Source organism: Pituophis catenifer, unplaced genomic scaffold (assembly GCF_029215685.1).
Source record: "Pituophis catenifer annectens isolate HBS135680 unplaced genomic scaffold, rPitCat1.0.hap2 SCAF_3, whole genome shotgun sequence".
NCBI lineage: Eukaryota > Metazoa > Chordata > Lepidosauria > Squamata > Colubridae > Pituophis > Pituophis catenifer.
Window position 1 is genome coordinate 94,595,822 of NW_027256883.1, and position 20,568 is coordinate 94,616,389.

The 20,568-nt window shown below is 34.4% G+C and overlaps 1 protein-coding gene across 1 annotated transcript in view; it reads left to right on the plus strand.

Annotated features, from left to right (window-relative positions):
* The window catches only part of RALGAPA2 (Ral GTPase activating protein catalytic subunit alpha 2), a 176,220-nt gene that overhangs the window by 119,265 nt on the left and 36,387 nt on the right, over nucleotides 1-20,568 (plus strand). Inside the window, exons 34-38 of the mRNA XM_070941007.1 lie at nucleotides 1,843-1,914; nucleotides 3,033-3,156; nucleotides 4,033-4,188; nucleotides 7,610-7,768; nucleotides 13,762-13,889. Of these exons, the coding sequence (XP_070797108.1) occupies nucleotides 1,843-1,914; nucleotides 3,033-3,156; nucleotides 4,033-4,188; nucleotides 7,610-7,768; nucleotides 13,762-13,889 (639 nt within the window). The remainder of the gene's footprint in view (nucleotides 1-1,842; nucleotides 1,915-3,032; nucleotides 3,157-4,032; nucleotides 4,189-7,609; nucleotides 7,769-13,761; nucleotides 13,890-20,568) is intronic.

Consider the following 20,568-nt stretch of genomic DNA (forward strand, 5'->3'; position numbering starts at 1 on the left):
TACCAGAGGGCAGGACAAGCAACAATGGATGGAAACTAATCAAGGAGGGAAGCAACCTGGAATTAAGGAGAAACTGCCTAACAGTGAGAATAATTAATCAGTGGAACAGCTTGCCTTCAGAAATCGTAGGCGCTTCATCACTGGAGGTTTTTAAGAAGAGACTGGACAGCCACTTGTCTGAAGTGGTATAGGGTTTCCTGCTTGAGCAGGAGGCTGTACTAGAAGACTTCCAAGGTCCTTTCCAGCTCTATTCTATTCTAGATTGCTTCCCAACAGCCAGTATCTAAAGCTTTCTGCCTACTAGAAGATAGTAAACAAATATCAAATATTAATAGGCATTGATAGTTTGACCCCTACAAACCTATTTGGCTACCATTACCACAACTTCTGACAGTGAATTTCATATTTTAACTGTATGCATCCTGAGATTCTTCATTTCACTGAAGTAAATTACAGATTAAAAAAACATGTTCTTGAGGCTGAGGGCCAATCTTGTTCTCTCAGTCTCCTTTGGGAGACAGCTAGCTCCTCCCTCTGAGGAGGTTTTAAAGATTGGAGTCTTTAAACACAAAAAGGAATGCTATCAGAAGGTGGAAAATGCCTCCTGGGTAATTCAAGAATAAAAATTAACAGTAAAGTCATTCCTCTCCTCCAATTTAATATTTTCTTGGCCTCCTTAATAAAGGACAGATCTGAACAAAGATCACAAAAATGGGAAAATAAATTGCAATAATTAGTGTAATTCAAGTGAGATTGCTACTTTTATTCATCTGGTTAAAGGGTGATAATAGGGCCTTCTAAAAATAATCTCAGTGCCTCTCCTGAGTTTAGTTTGGCATAGTTAGTTTGTTCAACCTAAATGGATTAAATTTTTATTATAGGCAAATTAATGGGCCATGCTTAAGTTGCTATTTACTAATTAAAATTCTGATATGAACTATAGTTGTCATTTGGCTTCAGCATTCAGTATTTATGAGTAATACATCGGGGTGGATAGGAAATAATTATTTCCCAATTTATTTTTCAATGGTAAGGATTTCCCTACTCCAATACAGTATAAAAAAGGTATTTATTGAAAAATATTTATTCTGATGTCTAGCTCCTATAAGAACCAGAGTACCCCAAAAGTTAAATTGTCACATTTGAACTAGGTCACCACTGCCATAATAAATCTTTAGATCCTAGGTTTTCACTCTCAAGTTTCAGAGGCATAGGCATTGCCACTTTAGCCTTCAGCAAAGCAACAGTAACAACCTAAGAACCTCTGATCTAAGAATTTATACCATAAGATGTATGTTATTCTTTAACTGTCACGATTTTCTTAATTATTTGTATTATTTTTCCAGATATCACCTAATTGAAATTTGCACATTTTTGCTTTCAGATAAGTTTGTGTGTATGCATGTGTGCATCCATAAATACATACACAAACTATTTTGTCAGGAAATATTTCAATTTTAATGAATTTCCCTAACTGAAATGTTATAGGTAAGATAGAAAATATAATTTGAAAATAGAAAATTTACGTACTAGATAACATGCTTATAGAAAAATCAAGTAACTAATTACTTCCATTCTGACTAAGCTGCGTAAATAGTTATAGAAGATTGTTTTATCCCACTTACTTAGGTACATTATACTAAATGGTTTCTAGATCCTGGTATTAGACCATTAAACACAAGTTAATAGGTTTGGAGGGAGAGATTATTGGGAGCCAAAAGCAGTCAGATAGGAGGACTTCAGAGTAGCTAAATTAACAAAATACACTAGTTGGTTAGTTACAAAATATACCAGTTATGTATTATGAGATATTCTACCATAATTTTATTCTATTTATTTTAGAAAAAGTTTTAATATTTTGAAGAAAAATTCTAAGTTATTGAGAGAGCTGAAAAATTTAGACTCCAGACAATGGTAAGTTAAACATTCTAATTACTTACAATTCATGAATATGCTTAAAGTATCAGCTGCAACATTTTTTAATGTTTTCTAAAAATACATATCTTACTCTTTCTTTATAATTACAAAATATAAATCCATTGTTATGAACAAATTCCATACAAAACCATGTTAGTCTTGAACATACATAAATAAAATTTATTTATCCACACAAATTTGATCCTTGGACAGTTTTGGATTGGTTTTGCCTACAAGTAGTCCTTGATTTATGACTGTAATTGAGGCTGGAATTATGGCCATAAATCACGCCAGTCGTTAAGCAAGTGAGCATGTTGCTGTGTCTGATTTTATGACCTTTTCTGAAGTGGTCACTAAGTGAATCCCTTTACTTAATGGCATTCTTTGCAGAGGTCATTAAGTGAACATCACAGTCATTAAGTGAACCAATTGTCTGCAACCCAGTGCAAAAAAACTTCCATTGTTCAGGTTTTTTTGCTGTAAACTGGAAGTAAAGGGCAGTTTCCAGCAAAAAATAATGTAAATCGTGGTCATATGATAAAATAAAAAGGGCAAAATTGATGTGGTTATAAATTGAGTTTATATAATCAATACTCAGTAAACATATATTTGAATCATTGTATTGCTTTATTTCAGAATGTTGGGAAACAAATTTGTGATTTTTTTAGTGGATGGTTTGCACGATCTTTGGTTTACATTCCTAGCCAAGATTAAAATAATGCCAAATGAAGTAGAATTCAGTAGTTGTAGGAATATTTGTAACATTATATTTCATAGCTTACATATATGTCAAATTCAAAAAAGGAAAACAGATAGTAAAAGAAAAAAGGCATGTGAGCTCCAGAGGGTCAATTTAATGAGTAAAAGAAAATACAATCCATGCAGGGAGAAATGTTTAAATTTTTAAAAATTGTTTATTTTTAAGAAAAATGTAAAGTGCCAATAACTAAACCTGGGGGGTATATATTTTCTTCAGTTGTCAACAAAATTATAGTTTGTATATTTTTAATTACACATTCTTCATTATTTTTGTTGAAACCTATTTTACACTGCATGTAACTCTTCAGAATAGAAATATATAAAGGTAACACAATGTTTTTTGTTTGCTTTTGCAGCCGTGAAACTCACAAGATTGCAGTAGTTTACATTGCTGAAGGACAAGAAGATAAATGCTCAATATTGTCCAATCCACAAGGAAGCCAAGCATATGAAGATTTTATTGCTGGATTGGGTTGGGAGGTAAATATTGCCCAAATATCTTGTTTCAAATAATAATATTAATGGTGGTAATGGAATATTTGAGCTGGTGATATTAATTTCTCCACATTTTAGATTAACTGGTCTAGTCCAATCCATTTAATCCAGCATTTCTTTTGTTACTGAGCCTGAGTGCAACTCTCACATTTTCTCAACAGACATGTACTATCACTTAGGTTAATACTTAGCAAAGAAGCCAAGAAAGCTAATCCTATAATTTTTCTTTACTCAGAGTATCTATAAACCCCAACATAATGTTCATCGTGTTACTAAATAATATAGTACCAATGGCTACTGCAAGAATTTTAGTTCTGAGCACTTAGTTACCCTCATTCAGAAAATCTACCATAAAATGTTTATACGGATAACTTTATGCACCCTCCTAGATATTCTACAACCCATTAGTTAATGCACTGGTAGTCACTGATTCCAGACCTCATTATTTAGTTGTCACTGAAATCATTTACTTTTCTAATACATCTGAATGGTATATTATATATTATAATATAACATGTATGATATCTGATATCTGTAGTATATTTGATATCTAATCTGAAGTGTTCTGTATAGGAATAATTATAAAACAAACTGATTTATGTGCCTAGTACTATGTGTTTTGCTTTAGTGTTACTTTAAGGTTTGTGTATTTTATTGCAAGGTCTAGTTTTATACCAATTTATGAAGACTGAGATATATGTCATCAAAGTGGACTTCAATTAGACTGACTTACAAGTCAGCTAAAATAACCAAAACGAAACATTAATTTTAAGTTTGTTTAGTAAAAGTGTTCCATATTTCCTTTATCTTTGTTTAGAATTACAGATTAAGGCTAACATCTTTATTTTTTGCTTGATTAAGGTTGATCTTTCAATTCACTGTGGGTTTATGGGTGGCCTTCAACGTAACGGTAGCACAGGACAAACAGCCCCATATTATGCTACTTCAACTGTAGAAGTAATTTTTCATGTATCTACACGAATGCCATCTGACTCAGATGACTCACTGACCAAAAAGGTAAAATATAAACCTAAATATCAAATAATATAATATTATCTTTTCAGAAGTGCCTGTTGCCTCCTGTTAGAAGCATGATTGTTTATTGTGTTTGGGGGTTTTGTGAAGTAATTTTATTAAAGATTACAATTACAATCACTTACTTGCTTTGCTATTTGCATATCCCTTTTAATTATTAAGACATCACCTGGTTTGTTTTGCATGTCCAATGTAACATTTTTTTTGTGTGTGTCATTCTTGTAGCCTTATCATTTTTAAATCCAGTTTGAAATCAGTCTTGATCTTGTGTAGTAGAACTTGATTCTCTTCCATAACATCTTTTAATAGTCTATATATAGAGGCAGACATTTTTAATATTTATATTCTAGGTTATGTATTATATAAATTTGTATATTTAAATCTCTTGTTAGAGATTTAAAAAGTTAACAGATTTTAAGATTGCTTCTCTATTTAACAATATATTTTGCCTCTTCAGCTATTTAGATGATACGTGTATTCCTGCTATTATCATTCCCCCTTCCTTTTAATTTGCCAATTTCCAAGCATTGGAAGGAGAAAGCTGAATAACTTGCTTAGCTGACAAACTCAATAACATGACAGAAGGTCATACCACCTGCTGCCCAGAAAAACTGCCTGTAAATATGACAATTCTATGGCAGGCAGTATATTTTTTTGACCCACAGAATAAGACAGATGTCATAGAAATATTTAATGATAAGAGAGTCTTTTTTGTACATAAAATAGTTGCACCTGCACATAACATCTAAAGTAAGTACTGTAAATTTGACAACTATTGAGGAATATTACTAGTTGTGTTTAGAATAAAATAATTAAAGACATGTTTCTTTAATTCCAGCCAGCAGGGCAACTCAGTTTTCTATTTTCTTCATAGTCTGGTGGAAAAACAGTAAAGTACCCTAATTGCAATTGCTGACAGATTTGTGAAATAACCATTTGATGGTATTTTTTGGTCTTAAGGATTTGTCATTATGTACAGTATTTCATTTTCGTTTTCAATCCAGTCATTTTGTAACCATAGTAGAGATGCATGCACCATAGCTAACTAACAGCTCCTTGTCAAAATTATATGTAGCTTTTTTATTTAAAAAATCAATTAGTGACAGAAAGCCACTCAGCTGAGAAACACGGCTACCACCACCCCCAGTGAACTTTTGCTCTTTACTCAAGAAATTCATTAGTTATAGCTAGATTAGATTTTTAGCAGCTAATCTAACTGCTGTAGGGGTTTGCAAAGTGGAGACAGAGCTGCGCTATTGGATTTGTTCAATTCATTTGACTCCAGGACTATAATTGCACTTATGTCTTACAAGGCTTTTTATAGCCTAAGGCTGGCTGGCAGCAGAAAACAAATTGGCAGTGAATACAGTAAGAGTGAAAGGGAATGAAAGGCACACATTATCAGTCTCCAGGCAGCACTGTTCTGGCAGGAAGTTTCTTGGTTAATTTACAAATAAAACTTCGATTTTAGGATGGGTACTCTGTCAGGCAGACAATGGGGATGTCAGAATGGGCTATTACTCAGTAAAAGTAGCACCCATGCCTAACCCTAGCAGAAGTTCTTCAATCATGCAGACAACTCCTTTCTGAGGCCAGCTGGCTCCATAATACAATTAGTAGGGAAAAGAGGTCAGACTATTAGGTGTCTATACCATGACCACAGTCAGCATTAGTGTGCAAGCCTGGCAGACAAGGAGAATAGCTAGAGATCCTTTATCACTATTTATTAAGCAGTAGTTGCCGAATGACACATAGACTTGGATGCCCAAACATGCAATTCTTGTTAAAAGACTTGAAAAAATAGCAAATGTTCAAAAACTACAGGATATCTTATTATGCAAATATATTGAAGAAATGTAATAGTTCTGGATAGGGCTGATAGCAAAATTTAAGTTAGACTCTTTACTAACTTTTGTTCTTTGAAGATGTCCTTCTATTTGGGATCATTTAAAATATGGATCCCGTTTCTAATTTTAATGTCTGCATTTTAGAACTCAATATTTGTTATCAAAAACTGAGACTTGCTTTTTAAACCCTTGGTATTTTAATGCACACATAGAACATGTTTATATATAATTTGTAAATTATTATAAACAAATAGTATTTTAAATTCATTTATTTCCAGTATAAGCATTTGTTACTTTCTTAAACATTAACAGCTTAGGCCATTTTTAATACAGGTAATCCTTGATTTATGACAGGCAGTTTAACAACCATTTGAAGTTACAATGGCCTTGGAAAGGGTGCTTGTCGACCCGTAATGCACTTTCAGCTATCATAGAGTGATCATATGATCATGATTTGGATGCTTGACAATCTTTTCTCACAACCAGTTTCTAAGTGCCCATGTGATCACCTTTTTCAATCTTCTCTTCCAACTTCCCCAGAAAGTTAATGGGGAAAACAACAGGGAAGGTTGCAAGCTGCTGCCACCTGCCATGAAATTTAAGCTTCCGTCCTGGTAGGCAGCTTTCAAGAATGAAGGGGAGCGGACCTCCTCTGGTAGACTACAGAAATGGAACTCAGATCTCAGAGAACTGACCTCTGTTTTTCAGGCCTTCAATGGAATTCTCCATTCATGAAATCCTTCAAAGGGCTGCAGAAACAAACTTGCAGGAAAGAACTCCATTCCTGCAGCCTGCCAGAGCCGTTCTCTTCCACACATGAGGTGTGGGGTGGGATGTTAACTCCTCTGTAAGACTGCAGAAACGAGGTCAGATCCCAAAGATCCCAGCACCATTCCTGCAGTTCATTAGAGCAGTTCCTTTCCATGCACACAGGAGAGCTGAACTGAACATGCAGTTCTTTCGCTAGGTCCCCTTAATGACCCAGGAGATCATTTGATGACAGTAACCAGGAGTGCCAAGATTGCAGTCATTGAGTGCAGCAGTCATGGGGTGATTAATAACCACTTTGCTGAATGACTGACATTCCAGTCCCAATTGTGGTTCTAAGTCAAGGACTATCTGTACTAACTTTGCATACTTGCATACTAATAAGCATTAAATTTTTTATATGCATAGAAAAACTTATAAGAAAGAAATTATCTTGTATACTATTTGGCAATATTGAACTAACAAATTGTATTTTTCCTATTTGCTTTCTCTGTGCCTTTTGTTAAAATTACAAAGCACATCTATTGTGAATTATCTCTTATTAGCTTCTCCCATCTTCTTGATGTTCCAGTCATTCATATATTATTACTCATTTATCACAAAATAGTAATCCATGTGAGGTTTCATAATATTTGAAAAAAGAAAGTTATTTAACGTGCAGAAAATAATTTTTATACAATTTTCTCTGATGAAGCAGATACACTTGGCATTGTAATTTCATTCCTATAGCCTAGTTTCTCAAACCCTTCTATCATTCTGATTAATAGCAAATCCATTTGCTGTTACAGCTTCGTCACTTGGGAAATGATGAAGTTCATGTTATCTGGTCTGAACACACCAGAAATTATCGCAGGGGCATTATACCAACAGATTTTGGTGATGTTTTAATTATTATTTATCCAATGAGGAATCATATGTTCTACATCGAGATTATGAAGAAACCACAGGTAAGTCTTTAAGTTCAATATAACATGGTCAGGTTCTTATAATAGTAGAATCATTCTTAATTCTAAAGAAAATAGATTCTTAAAAAATGTTTTTTTCCCTTAATGAAATGGAAAATTTAATGTTAAATAGTCTGACTTATATTTATGAGTGGAAATGAACTGATTTAATTACAGATGAGTAGCTTATACCTCTTTAGTAACTTTGTAGAAAAAAGTATATGTGTTATACACATATGCATATACACACACATTCATTTATTTATTACGAGGTCATTCAGGAACTGTAGAAAAATGAGAGAAAGTAAAATAAAATTATTTCCTTTAATATGCACACATGGCTTCAAAATGTACAAAAAATAAAAAAATTCAACATTTAAATTTTAAATTAATAACATGTTCCTGCTTTTCCCCCCATCAAAATGAATCTAAAGCAACTACAAAAGTAAAATCAGATAAAAATAAAAAATGCAAAAGTTAGGTTTGATGTTAAAATGAGTTTGAAATGATGTTGAATTCTTTCTGTAGTTGAAACTAACATTGATATAATCTCATGGCATTTTTTTACATTTATACTAGTATTGATGCATGGTATTTTTTCCGTTGTCTTTATATTGTACTTCTTGAAAACATTCTTACTACTCTTGTAAGTACTGTAACTAAATCAAATATTGCCTTCTATTTGTGTTGGTTTTCAGCTCCTGTAATTGGCATGCCACTTTTTAATTACCCAGAAAAGAAAAGTTCCTTCAGAATAAGATATTTGGGGTTGTTTTATTCAGGAATCCTCCTGCATATAGCAAGACATTTCACACTGCTTGTGGTGAACCACCCTTTAGACCAGAGATGTCAAACTCAATTTCATTGAGGGCCACTTAAGGGTTGTGTTTGACCTCGGGGTGGGTGGGTGTGGCCAGCTCGACATCACTGTGGTGGCCTGAGTGCTCTGCCAGTGAAAACAGGCTCCCAAGCTCAATTTTCAGCGGCAACAGCCTCCTTGCAACCCTCTGCCAACAAAAACGGAGCTTGTGAGGGCTGCACACAGTCCTCAGGCCTGTTTAGCAAATTTCGGAATTGGAATTGGGGTACTTGAACCTATAATGAACTTTTATGAATTGGTTTTGCTCTTGCTCTTTTTCCCTACTTCATTGAAAACAATTTGTCCTGGTCTTCTAATTTCTGTATAGCTGGGACGATGTACAAGAGATGAAACCCTGCACGTGGAACTCTGTCTTGAAAAGGGCATTCCTTTTGTTCATTCTGATAACTTAAAAGCCACAAGTATTTTCACTTATTTCTGCAGTCTGTTTTGTTGATGCGTTATGCGTTGATAGTTTTTGTCTTTGATACATTTTTCTGTTTGTCCAGTTTCTCTACTTTTAATTTAGTACATGTTCTTCCTATTTATCATACTTTTGACATTTTGTTGAAAACTGTCCTAATAATATGCTTGAAAAGGTGTAAAATCATCATTAAAAACCAAAAATAAGTAAAGCAAACTCAAGAAAATCAGATAGCACCCTGGATAGCTCCCTGCAAAGCTTAAGCTGGTCTGATAAACAAAATCTAGAGCAATTGCAGTTTGTGTGATTAAATCTGCTATGGTGTGCTACCTAGGAGAAAGATAGAGGCTATTTCAGTAATTGCAAATGCCAGCATAGAGAAGGTGATGGCTCTATTGGAGCTTCCAGGGTTGAGAAAGGTTACTTAACTTCTTAGACGTAAAGTTAAGTAGTTTTTTCTTCTATTAGAGCTTCTGGAATAGATTCTTAGGGCATATCTGCTTCCCATATTATTATTATTTTCTCTGTGCATAGACATGTTCATCAGAGTTAAAGCATCAGGGTTTGTTTTTATCACAAATGCTTAGAAATATTTACAAAATTAATTGAAATTTGAAAGTATTATCTATGTGGTTGACATTGACATTAATCATTTTCTTACTAAGGCAGATGTATGTAATACAAAGAACTGAGTTAAATAGAATTAAATGTTTTATTATTTATGAAAATTCCTATTGTTAAATATGTTCTGCAAAAGGATTAATCATGTTTCAGCTTTATTTCAGATGAGTCAAGTTCTATCATTCCTTTTTTAAGCTTGCTAAAACTCATAACGTACAACCATTAACGTGTTTTGAAGAATTATACACATCTAGTTCTAGTTCTTTTAAAATTAAGAGAATCTTTTCAGTATTACATAAAATCCATATATCTATTATGACAGGTTCTTCTGGAAATCTTGAAAAAACTGAGAGCATGGAATTTAAATTCAATGTATCTCATTGGAACTCTTCGTGGCATAGTGTTGTTTTTAATTGATTCATTGTCATTAAAATCTATGAAAATAATCCAAATGTGGCATTAAAGTGCATTAAATTGAACCTTTCTACAATGTGTTGGCAGTAAGCAAATTTACATAGCATATCATCGCCCAGTTAATTATTTATTCTGAATCAAAAGGTTTTGAAAAAAAGCCCTTCGCACTCTATAATGAATCCCAAAAATAAATTCAAGATGTTTTCTTTTTATTTTCTTTCTTTTTTCCTTTTGGGGGGAGAGTTGCCTTTGCTTTTTTATTTTCCTTTTAATTCTGTATTCATTTTTATCTTAATTTTCAATAAAAAAAGAATAAAAAAATGAAGAACAGTCTATAGTTTGAGGGTAACATTCAGAGAAAAAAATGCACTTTTATTTAGTTTTATTTTTGATTGAATAATACATGGTTGTATAACCTCAAAATGCCTGCTTATGTTTTTAGAAGGATCTGATATAAGAATTCATATCAAATATGATGAGCAAAAATGATCATGTGCTCTTATTTTCCGTTCTCTTACTTTACTCTTTAGTGCCTTCAATCATATCCAGTAGCAAAATTGATGAATTTAATTTTCACCTGTTCAGTTGCTGTAATTTTTCACAGTTTACACAGATTTTTCAGTGTGTGTTTATTAATGTCACCCTATGGCACTGTTTGGTGTGGGGAAAATGTTCAGCTGCTTAATAAATTCATTTTAAGGTGATGTCAGAATGGCACACTGAGTCAGCCTTCTGGGATAGTTCTTGCTGTTACCCTGAGGCACTGAAGCACTCAGAGAGAAAAAGAAAAGGAGTTCAGATTCAGAAGCAGATGACATGAAGAGAATTAAAAGACATTTTGCAATTAGAAATTTGCATCAGAATGAAGAGTAGTAATATCTGACATACTGAATTTTGTTGGAATCAAGCATCTGTTTTGGCACTCTGTTATTAAGTCTCTTTCATTGAAATGTATTTACATAACACTTTTAGATTACGTTTATTAATATTAAAGTCTATTAATTTGTCACGTGGGTTTTTAAACTGAGCCTCTTGCCCTTTTTTCAAGCAGAGGGCTTCCAGAGCCTCTTTTATGTTATTAAAATTCAGATGTATAACTTGATTAAAAAGATAGGCTTTGACCAATGAAAAGTCTAGCACTAAAAAGGAGAAGATAGAGAACACTGTGCTTTTAAGCAGAAGAATCAAATTTCAATTTTAACCTGCTGAAAGTTTTGTTGATGACCTCTTTGTGAAGAGATTTCAGGAGATTGCAGTCAGTGTAACAGTTTACCTAGGTGCTTTCTGAGCTTGGTTGCTTGCTTGTAGACATCCATTACTCAATTAAGTAAATCATCAGTGCAAGTTACTGTAGGTTTTGTTCCCTATACATAGTAGCTTGCTCTGCCAGAGCATATGTATTTTCTTTTATTTGAGCTTATCTTTCTATAAACCAGTAATTTGACATAGGCAGTCCCAGTGGTGAAATCCTCGGCGGGTTACCACTGGTTCGCTGCCCGCACATGTGCGATGTGCACCAAATACACACTGTGCGCGTGCATGCACACTGCACACCAAATGCACATTGCACACACATGCACAATATATACCAAATGCATGCTGTGCACATGCAGTGCGCACCAAACGCACACTTTGCATGGGAAAAGGAGCCTTTTAAAGGTAAGTAGAACAGCGAGGGGGGAAACAGTTGTGCCGCGCGATTTAGATTTGTTATAAAGCAGGATTTCCTGCTTTCTAGCGAATATCGCGCGGCACAGCTGATCGTCAGAAATACTGGTTCGGATGAACCAGTAGATTTTTTATACTACGGGTTCACCCAAACTGGTAGCTTTTATTACTACCAGTTCGCCCAAACTGGTGCAAACCAGTAGCATTTCTTGGTATTTAAATTGAGTTCTCTAATCAAATGAAAAAGCTGTCACTTCTTTTTCCGGTTTCAGGGTCCATGGTAACATTTGGCCTTTTACATTCATAATGTTAGCCTTTTTGTTTGCATCCAAGTAGAGACACTTGGAGTAATGTTAACATTTACCAATTTTGTATTAATAGCTTCATGATATAAGAATCTCTGATGCGATAGCTGTTACTTTTGTTATTGCTACAGCTTTATTGTTTTCACTTTTATCTTCCTGCTTGGTAACCATTGAATGGTTGACAAACTTTTTTGTCTGTTTAATTAACCAATATAATTATTGGGAACTATGATTCAGTCTTTTGCTCAACAAAGCCTCTGAGAGAAGACAATAGTAAGTCTTTTAGTATGAATGCATACCACCCATCACAGATGCATTAAGATATTCTAAACAATGAGGGGAAAAGCTGCCTGTAAAAGCAGACAAAGAATGCCATAGAGACTCATACAGTGTGCATACCGCCAGGGACACACTGAGAGGTCCCTGGGACACAGATGCCTCGTTATATTGAAGCTAGTCATCAGAGATTAATGCTCAGCCATTTGGTACAATAATTTTCTCATTCACAAGCTTTTAATCTATGTTGCTTGCTATCAAAGATAGGTCTCTTAACTAAAATGGTTTGTTTAAACTTAACTGTATTTTAATTGAGTTATAGCACTACTTTTGCTCGATAATTACCGAATAAGCAAAAATGTAAATGAAGATAATATTGCTTTACAATCACAAGAATTTTGAAAATCTATAGGACATTCTCATGCTTTCTATATATGTTTTAATGGACTACAGTATCATTTCATTAAACATGATCCATTTTATCTGATGGTTTGTCAAATTGAAATCTTATAGTTATTTTAATATCTGTGACTTCATCCTTAGAACCTAGAGTGCAGTTTTGACACCATTATCATCTGCTTGTAGCCCTCGGGTAGTTTGTCACCACAGGTTTTGGGTTCTGCTTTTCATATAAACACACGCACATGTAAACAGAAAGAATATGTTGAAGAAAACTCAAATATCTGTACATTTTATTGGCTGCTAGAAGCACAACTTTTGGAATCACCAAATATCCTAGCCCATTAAATTCGTTACCAATCCCATCCAAAAAGTTATTTTCACATATTATGAATAAACCACCAAAAAACAAAGATAGGAAAGATGACTTTCCTATCATTTTGAGAATGGAAACATTCCACAAAAAAGTCTTGTAATATATGCCATACAATAAGATTGCTTTAGTTTCAAAAGCAGCAAAGAAAAGCCATCTCAAATTCCTCCCAAATATATTATGGAACATTATAGAAAAGGTAAGGAGGGAAGGGGATGTCTTCAGATACAGGAAACACTATTTTTACATTTTTCTCATTGATCTAGCATGCATGTTGAAAGTTGACAATGATTATTAAGGGATGTAGTTTCATCTAAATTCAGAATTCATATTTAATAGGCTATGTGTTTACCATAATATATAATTATATTCGTTGTTTCTGACATTGTTGTTTTAGAACCAGTACATAAAGGCAACTCTGTTGAGACTATTAAAGATTATTTTCAAATGCTGTAAATATCGGTTGATTTATGTAATAGCAGTCAAGTTTAGCAAAGATTTCCACCAAAAATAGGGAAATTAAACTTTTACAATAGTATGTGTGAACATAGGTGTTACACTTTTGCTGCTAAAAACTCAAATATAATACAAATTCTTCCACAGGAATTTCTTTCACTTCTTTAATGCTTTATATTCATGTTGTTTGTTTATTGACAGGTCCCATTTTTTGGTCCTTTGTTTAATGGAGCAATTGTGACTGGAAAACTGTTGCCAAATCTTATACGGGCCACATGTATCAATGCCAGCAGAGCTGTGAAATCTCTTATAACTCTCTATCAGAGCTTGTATCCTTTTTCATTTGTTTCTAAATCAGGATTGAAAAATTCATCTATCTTTGGAGTACATGTGCTGAAAAACATGGTATATCTCAATCTCTTTAATAACAGTATTTTTAGATTCAATCAAGTTTAAACCTACTGATACATTTAATGCATATAGGAAGAAGAGTGCATAAACATAGCTGCATTCAAGATTACAAGGTTTCCTCAAAACTGGTAAGCCGATATTGAAGAAAAATATGTATGTGATATGTGGAAGGAAAAAAATCTGGCAAAATTCTCAATGCAAATTTGTATATGAATCACTTTAAGTTTCACTTAAAGTTTCACTTAATAACAGTTTCACTTTTTATTGCTTATATATTTGACATATATACAGTCTCTGGTTAAGAGTCAAAAGGCTCTTAACATCATTGGGAGTGTTTCAGTTTAATATATTCCTATTTGCATCCCCTAATAACTGATAGTGACCCAGAATCTGGCATGGGCCTCTGAAAATCAGGTAGCAAGCCAAAGGCCTCAACACTAGTTTGTCCTGATACTTGTAAAACAAAATTATTTCATTTGCCTTCCATCCTTCACCAGAAGGGGAGAAAATGTGTGCAGGAGATTTGACATTCCTGTTCAGTCTTTTACTTCAAGGATGGTGACACATCCATTGGTGCAGAGAGCTGGAAAAGTTTGGATCCTAGGAAGAGGAGATTGGTTTTGATGTGAAGCCTAATGGGGCACAACTCAGAGTGAAAGTGACTAAAATTCTTTCAAATGCTTGTTTTAATCCCATTAAATAGAACTTTTCCATATTTTTATTTGAATCAAATAACATGTCATGATAGTATCCAATTCATTGTTTAAACATTGAAATATGTTATCATAAATACAAAGTTTTTTTCCCCCAACAAATGGAAATAATTCTGGACACTTTTTGGTTCAGAGTTTTTCTCAAACAGGATTCTTAGTCTACTTTCCTCCAATTCAATGAGTACATTTTGGATCTATAAAACCTGATACCTTGTCTTGTGAAAAGCCATCATCTTGATGACTTGATGTCTTCTTCCCTATCAGGAAAAATAGTATATCACTGCTCTTTTCAAATCCAGTTATAATCATGCAGGAGCTACAGTGATGTTTGTATTTGTTCATCGTAGATCACAAGTGGATGATGATTACAGCTGGATGCAAAAATCTTTTAAATAATGAATTTTCCTCTGAAACAAAATGATCCAGATGTTTGGCTATAAGCTCTTAAAGGTAGCCAGGTCAGAAAAAAGACTCCATAAGAATGATTGGAACTTTATCAATATATAATTTTGAAAGCCTAACAGTATATGAAAGTCTAACTCTCTCCTTCTTATATTCAAGAAAGTTAAGGGAAAGATTGTTTGAGTTTCTATTATTTTCTTTGTCTTCTGGATTTAAATTATTTTTTTCTAACAGCCTTGATTAGTTTCTCCAAGGGTATCATTGATTCGCTACACTGACATGAATGACATATAGTACATGAATTCCAGAAAATGTCTAAACTTTTGACCCATTGGGTTAGCTGTAGAAACTATTAAAGATTATATATTAGAGCAATCTGTCATGATCAAATCATAGAAATGAGTTGGAAGCAATCTTGAAAGTCATCTTTACTAAGGAATTTACTAAACCATCCCTAGTGGTCATCCAGCCCACTTGAAAACCTCCAGTGAGAATGAATCCATTGCTGATGTAAAAAAAAATAAACTTCTACCATAAGAGAATTCCTCCTAATATTCAGCTTTAATCTTGTCCTTTTAATTTTTAATTTTTAATTCTAAATTTAATTTTAAACTTTTTAATTTCAGACTCTTAGAGCTTTGAATATCTTCAACTTTAACAAGGAACCAACCTCCTTTTATACATGAAAACAGTTTAGATATTTGTAAATTGCTATCGTGCCTCAGTCTTCTAATATGCAGGTTAAGCAGGCTCAGCTCTTTTAATCACTTCTCAAAGGGATTGATTTCTATGTCCCTTATTTATCCTGGTAGCTCTCTTCTGAACCTACTCTAGCTTTCCCATGTCACTTTTAGTCTGGTAATTGGAACTAGATACAACTGTGTGTAACTGAGTACAGTCCTGCTGTTATCTCCCATGAGCTGGATGTTGTGCTTCTGTTAATAAAGCACAAAATTGCATTGATCTTTTTAGCTGCTGCATTGCATAGTGTGTTTCCATGAATAACATGGATTCATGCAGAAAGCTTCAACAGTTCCACCTGACTCCTTACTTATGCAAAGCCATTTCAGTACTCTCAGTTGTCTCAACATGTACATTCATATATAGCCATGTCACTTTGCTGGGGAAAATGTTAAATGACAAGGACTAAGAACAGAGAACTGGGGAGCTCACTCAGTACTTCATCCTCGTCAATGTAGAGCCATTTATAACATCGGTATGATTATTCAAGCATTTGAAAATCCAGTGGTCCACACTATCTTCTAGCCCACTTTTATCCATGCTGTCCACAAGGATACTATGAAAAACATAGTAATTTTATTGAGATCAAGGTATTTATATCTACAACTTTCTCTTAGTCTACCTAAGTATTTATTCTGCCATAAAGGAGATACCATTGCTTTGGTATAGCTTCTTGACAGATTCATGTTGGCTCCTGGTAATGGTTGCAGGCATTCTACTTGGTAATCTCTTTTAAAACTGGTCCATAATTTCCTGTGTTTTTTCTCTTCTCTTTTTTGGAATATTGAAACTATGTTCCCTTTTCTGCACTTTTCTGGCACTTCATCTTATCTGTAGGTTTTTCTAAAGATTACCTAGTAATCATGTCAGCACCTTCAGAACCAGAAATGTAATATGTCTGGCTGTAAAGAGATGAATTTGCTTTAAAGTTCCATTAAAGTCAGTTCTGAGCTGTCTTTCTTCAGATATACAGTATTTCTGTGAAGCCTTATGTCAATCATCAGGACAAAATAAAATCCAGTTTCTTGAACAAGGAAACATAAATAGGCAAAAAGTTATCACTTGTCCATCAAAGCAGAAAACCAGCAAGGAAACTATAACATGGGGAACTGGGGAAGAGAGCCATTTAGGAATTGAATATTAAATGGATCCTAAATATTTCAAAGGCTACAAAAAATATGGATCCCTTTGCCACAGCAAAAAAGTAACACTTGCTGTAGTTCATATTGAGGTTCCTGATCTTAGAGCACGGATGTCAAACTCACGGCATCATGTTGCCGTCACATGATGTTTCACAACTTTTTTCCCTTCATGGAGCTGGGGTGGGCGTGGCCTGCACATGACACATCCGGCCTGTGGGCCACCAGTTTGACACCCCTGTCTTAGAGGTTTTTGCTAATACTACTATGCAAAAATGTAAGCAATCTTTTTCACCCAGGTACTGTATTTTTACTGAACAAAAAGAAAAACTTTACAAAATAATAAAAATATTGAGAATGAGATGACCTCTCTGGAGTGGACAAGACTGGAAAAGGCCTTGAGTAAGCAATTCAACATAAGAGGAGGAGGAGGAGTAAGTTTTCAACATTGACTTGATAATGGAAGGCCTTCCAAGGTCCAATGTATGCAGGAAAAAAGGAAGAATGAGATACTGTCAGGCCCAAGCTCAGAGACTAGACAGTGAGATCCATTGTCTTTTGGCAGAGGAGTTTAACCCTTTATTTGATTTCACTTAATGGACAGAATCTTGCCAAACTGTAGTTATAACTTAACCTACTACATATATCCTGAAAGGTTCTAGGCCCTAGAATCTAGGGTGTGGTTACATGAACATCTTCCCCCAGTCTCCCTGATCTCTTTCTGGGAAGGCTCTGAGTTAGGTAGGTTCCTATAGAATTTCATTATAATAAATGGTCATTGTAGACTTTTGTGCTTCAAGGATTGAATTGATTGAAATTATGAAATATAAATTAACAAAAATACATTAACATAGTGAGTCAATAAAAAAATCATCCTTTTCAGACTTGTAAAATTTTGCATTTACCTTTCCCATGCAGCAAATTGAAATGGCCTCACTTTTTTGTCTTTCAAAATTATTAGCTTTATCTCACCAAAGGGAAAGAAATATAACTTGTCAGCCCAAAACTCTGAATGGTACTTATAAGCTACTAGGCTTGTGATTGCTCAGTCCTATCATACCAATCTCTGTAGTGTCTAGATAAGTATTATTGAAGGTTTAATAAATGGTGTGAAGAAGTACTGTCCTTCTTTTGGAGTACAGTTTCTTTGTTGGAGTAGATCAATAGCTCAGCTGACTGTCACTTCCATGTGTCTGACTTCTCACAGAAAGAACATTCTCTAGGCAGTAATCAATAGCTGTAATGTGTTCCAACCTGTAAATAACATGGGAAGCTTTCAAAGCAGCATTAACATTGTATTATTATTTCTGAGTGATGTAGGTTTGCAAAGAACTAATATATTTCATAGGTACTATAAAGAAATTAATATCCCTCAAAGATATGAAGCCATTTTATTATTATACATGTTAGTTGCTCTTATTTTAGGTTCTGTTCCATTTTTGGATTTTGGAATCTCATGCAGCCGAATTATAAACTTTACAGAATTTATTTAGGCTTTTCTCCTTAGTTACATGTTCTTAATTGTGAAATTCTGAAATTACGGTACCATGTGCCCACAGGATTTTGTTTCTGTATATATTTCAATGTTCTCATAAAGAAAAATATGAGAAATTTCAAAAACAAGTAGGTCACGGATGGGTTTTTTTTTCCCTTTTGAGGGCATTGTGCTGAAAGAGCAGTAGAATTTTTAAAGTGTTGTTGTGTATATTAAAGTTTGTGTTCTGTTAGAATAACTCTCATTATATATGTACTATCTATATATATTTTCTATTTTCTATTTTTATATCCTGGGAGAAGAGATTTTTCCAGAAACTGTTTCCCCAGAATATAATACTTCACCACCACTCCCAAGAGGAGATCTAGGAGAATAAGAGTACCCAAGGAAGATCCCAAGGCTAGTGCCTGTGGCCCAATATCACAGACATTTACATTTTGTCATCTGTAGGGCATAATCCCTGGTCGCTGCAAAATCATCTCAGGTAGTAATACCTACTTTCCCTACCCTGGGAATATGGCTGATGCAGAATCATTTTAGGATTCTGCTTGTGCATTGTTCATTTGAATTGAATTTGAATTTGAATTTGAAAGAGGACATATGCCACCTCTCCCAGTAAAGATAATGGCCAAATTATGGACACTATTTGATCTTATTTCATGACAATCTAGCATTTAATAGCAGTAATTTGATGCCAGTACTGCTGTTGCATTGAAATAATTGACCAGGAAGAGGAGATAGGAATCAAATAGTCAAGCTCTTTTCTCTGGAATGGCCTGCCAATTTCTCACATCAATAGGCTTGTCTTAAACAGTATGCCACATCTCATAAGGTTGTTGAGGGGAAAAAAGAAGGAGGAAGGAGTATTATGTATTTTTGCCACTATGAATTACTTATTAAAAATAATAATAAATGAATAAATATCCTATCTCTGACACTCCTGTTCCAGGTTTGGCAGTTGCAACCAGATCTTATAGCTTATAATCATCCCTATCACATCCTTTCCTCATCTGTACCACCTCTTAGACACTCAGACACAGTGTCTGTCATAACCATTCTATTATCTTCCTCTGTGTCTGTCTTCTCATCCTCACCTATCATCCCAATTACTTTTCCTTATTCCTATTTCTCCCACCAACTGTTCCTTCCTCACTGAAGTACAAGTGAGCACACGCTACTCTCTCCCATTTTCCACAAGTAGGTCTTCTTGTCTTCATACGGTATCACTGTCCCCAACCTCTAAGGAAGATTGGTACATACTTCTTATGTTGTTTAGCCAGGTCCTGTGATATCCAATCCCTCACATGGAACCTGTGACAGGAGTTCAGGGCTTGAAATAGGCATGAATGACCGATGTTGACTCTCATGGCCTCAGTCCTATATTAACTGAGACTTTAATCCTGCAACAGTTTTCCACCAAATTGTAGCAATAGCAATTCTTCCCAGCTTTCCTGTTAGTCCTCATCATTTTGCATGTTGTGACTTTATGTTTCATGTCAGTCTTCTGACTTTTCATCCTCATCCAACTCTCATTCTCTTTACTCTTACAAGTCTGTCAGCATCTCTACCACCCATGGACATCTTCCACTCCTTCTATTTATATTCTCTTTCCCTCTTTTGCTACATCTATCTATCTCAAATATTCTTCCCATTCATTTCCATGCAATCTCCATCAATTCATCTCAGCTATCTAATCTAGCCCAGTGCTGCATTGGCTGAATCAATTGCCTGGATTCTTTCTCTGGATGACTAAAAGGTACAAACTGTTAATGTGCTCAAAGGAGAGGAAAAAATTTATTTTCTTCTTGAAAGGTAGAAAAATGTGGTCCTCCAGATAGTGAGGCTGCTTTCATTATTGGCAAAAAAAGAAAATGCTGCACTCAAGGGAGTCAGCCACATGATTAGAATTATGTATAATTTGCTTCTCAATTTCAGTTGCTTTAGAAATCTGTTGCCATGAGCAATCTGAAAAGTTTATGCCAAGTTGTCAAGCTTCCATGAGAATATTTTTCTGTAATATTTTCAGAGTAATTTTTAAACTATGCTAATAAGATCCTAAGACAGGGCTATAGAGTGAAGCAGCTGGAGCCAGAATTGGAAGTTACTG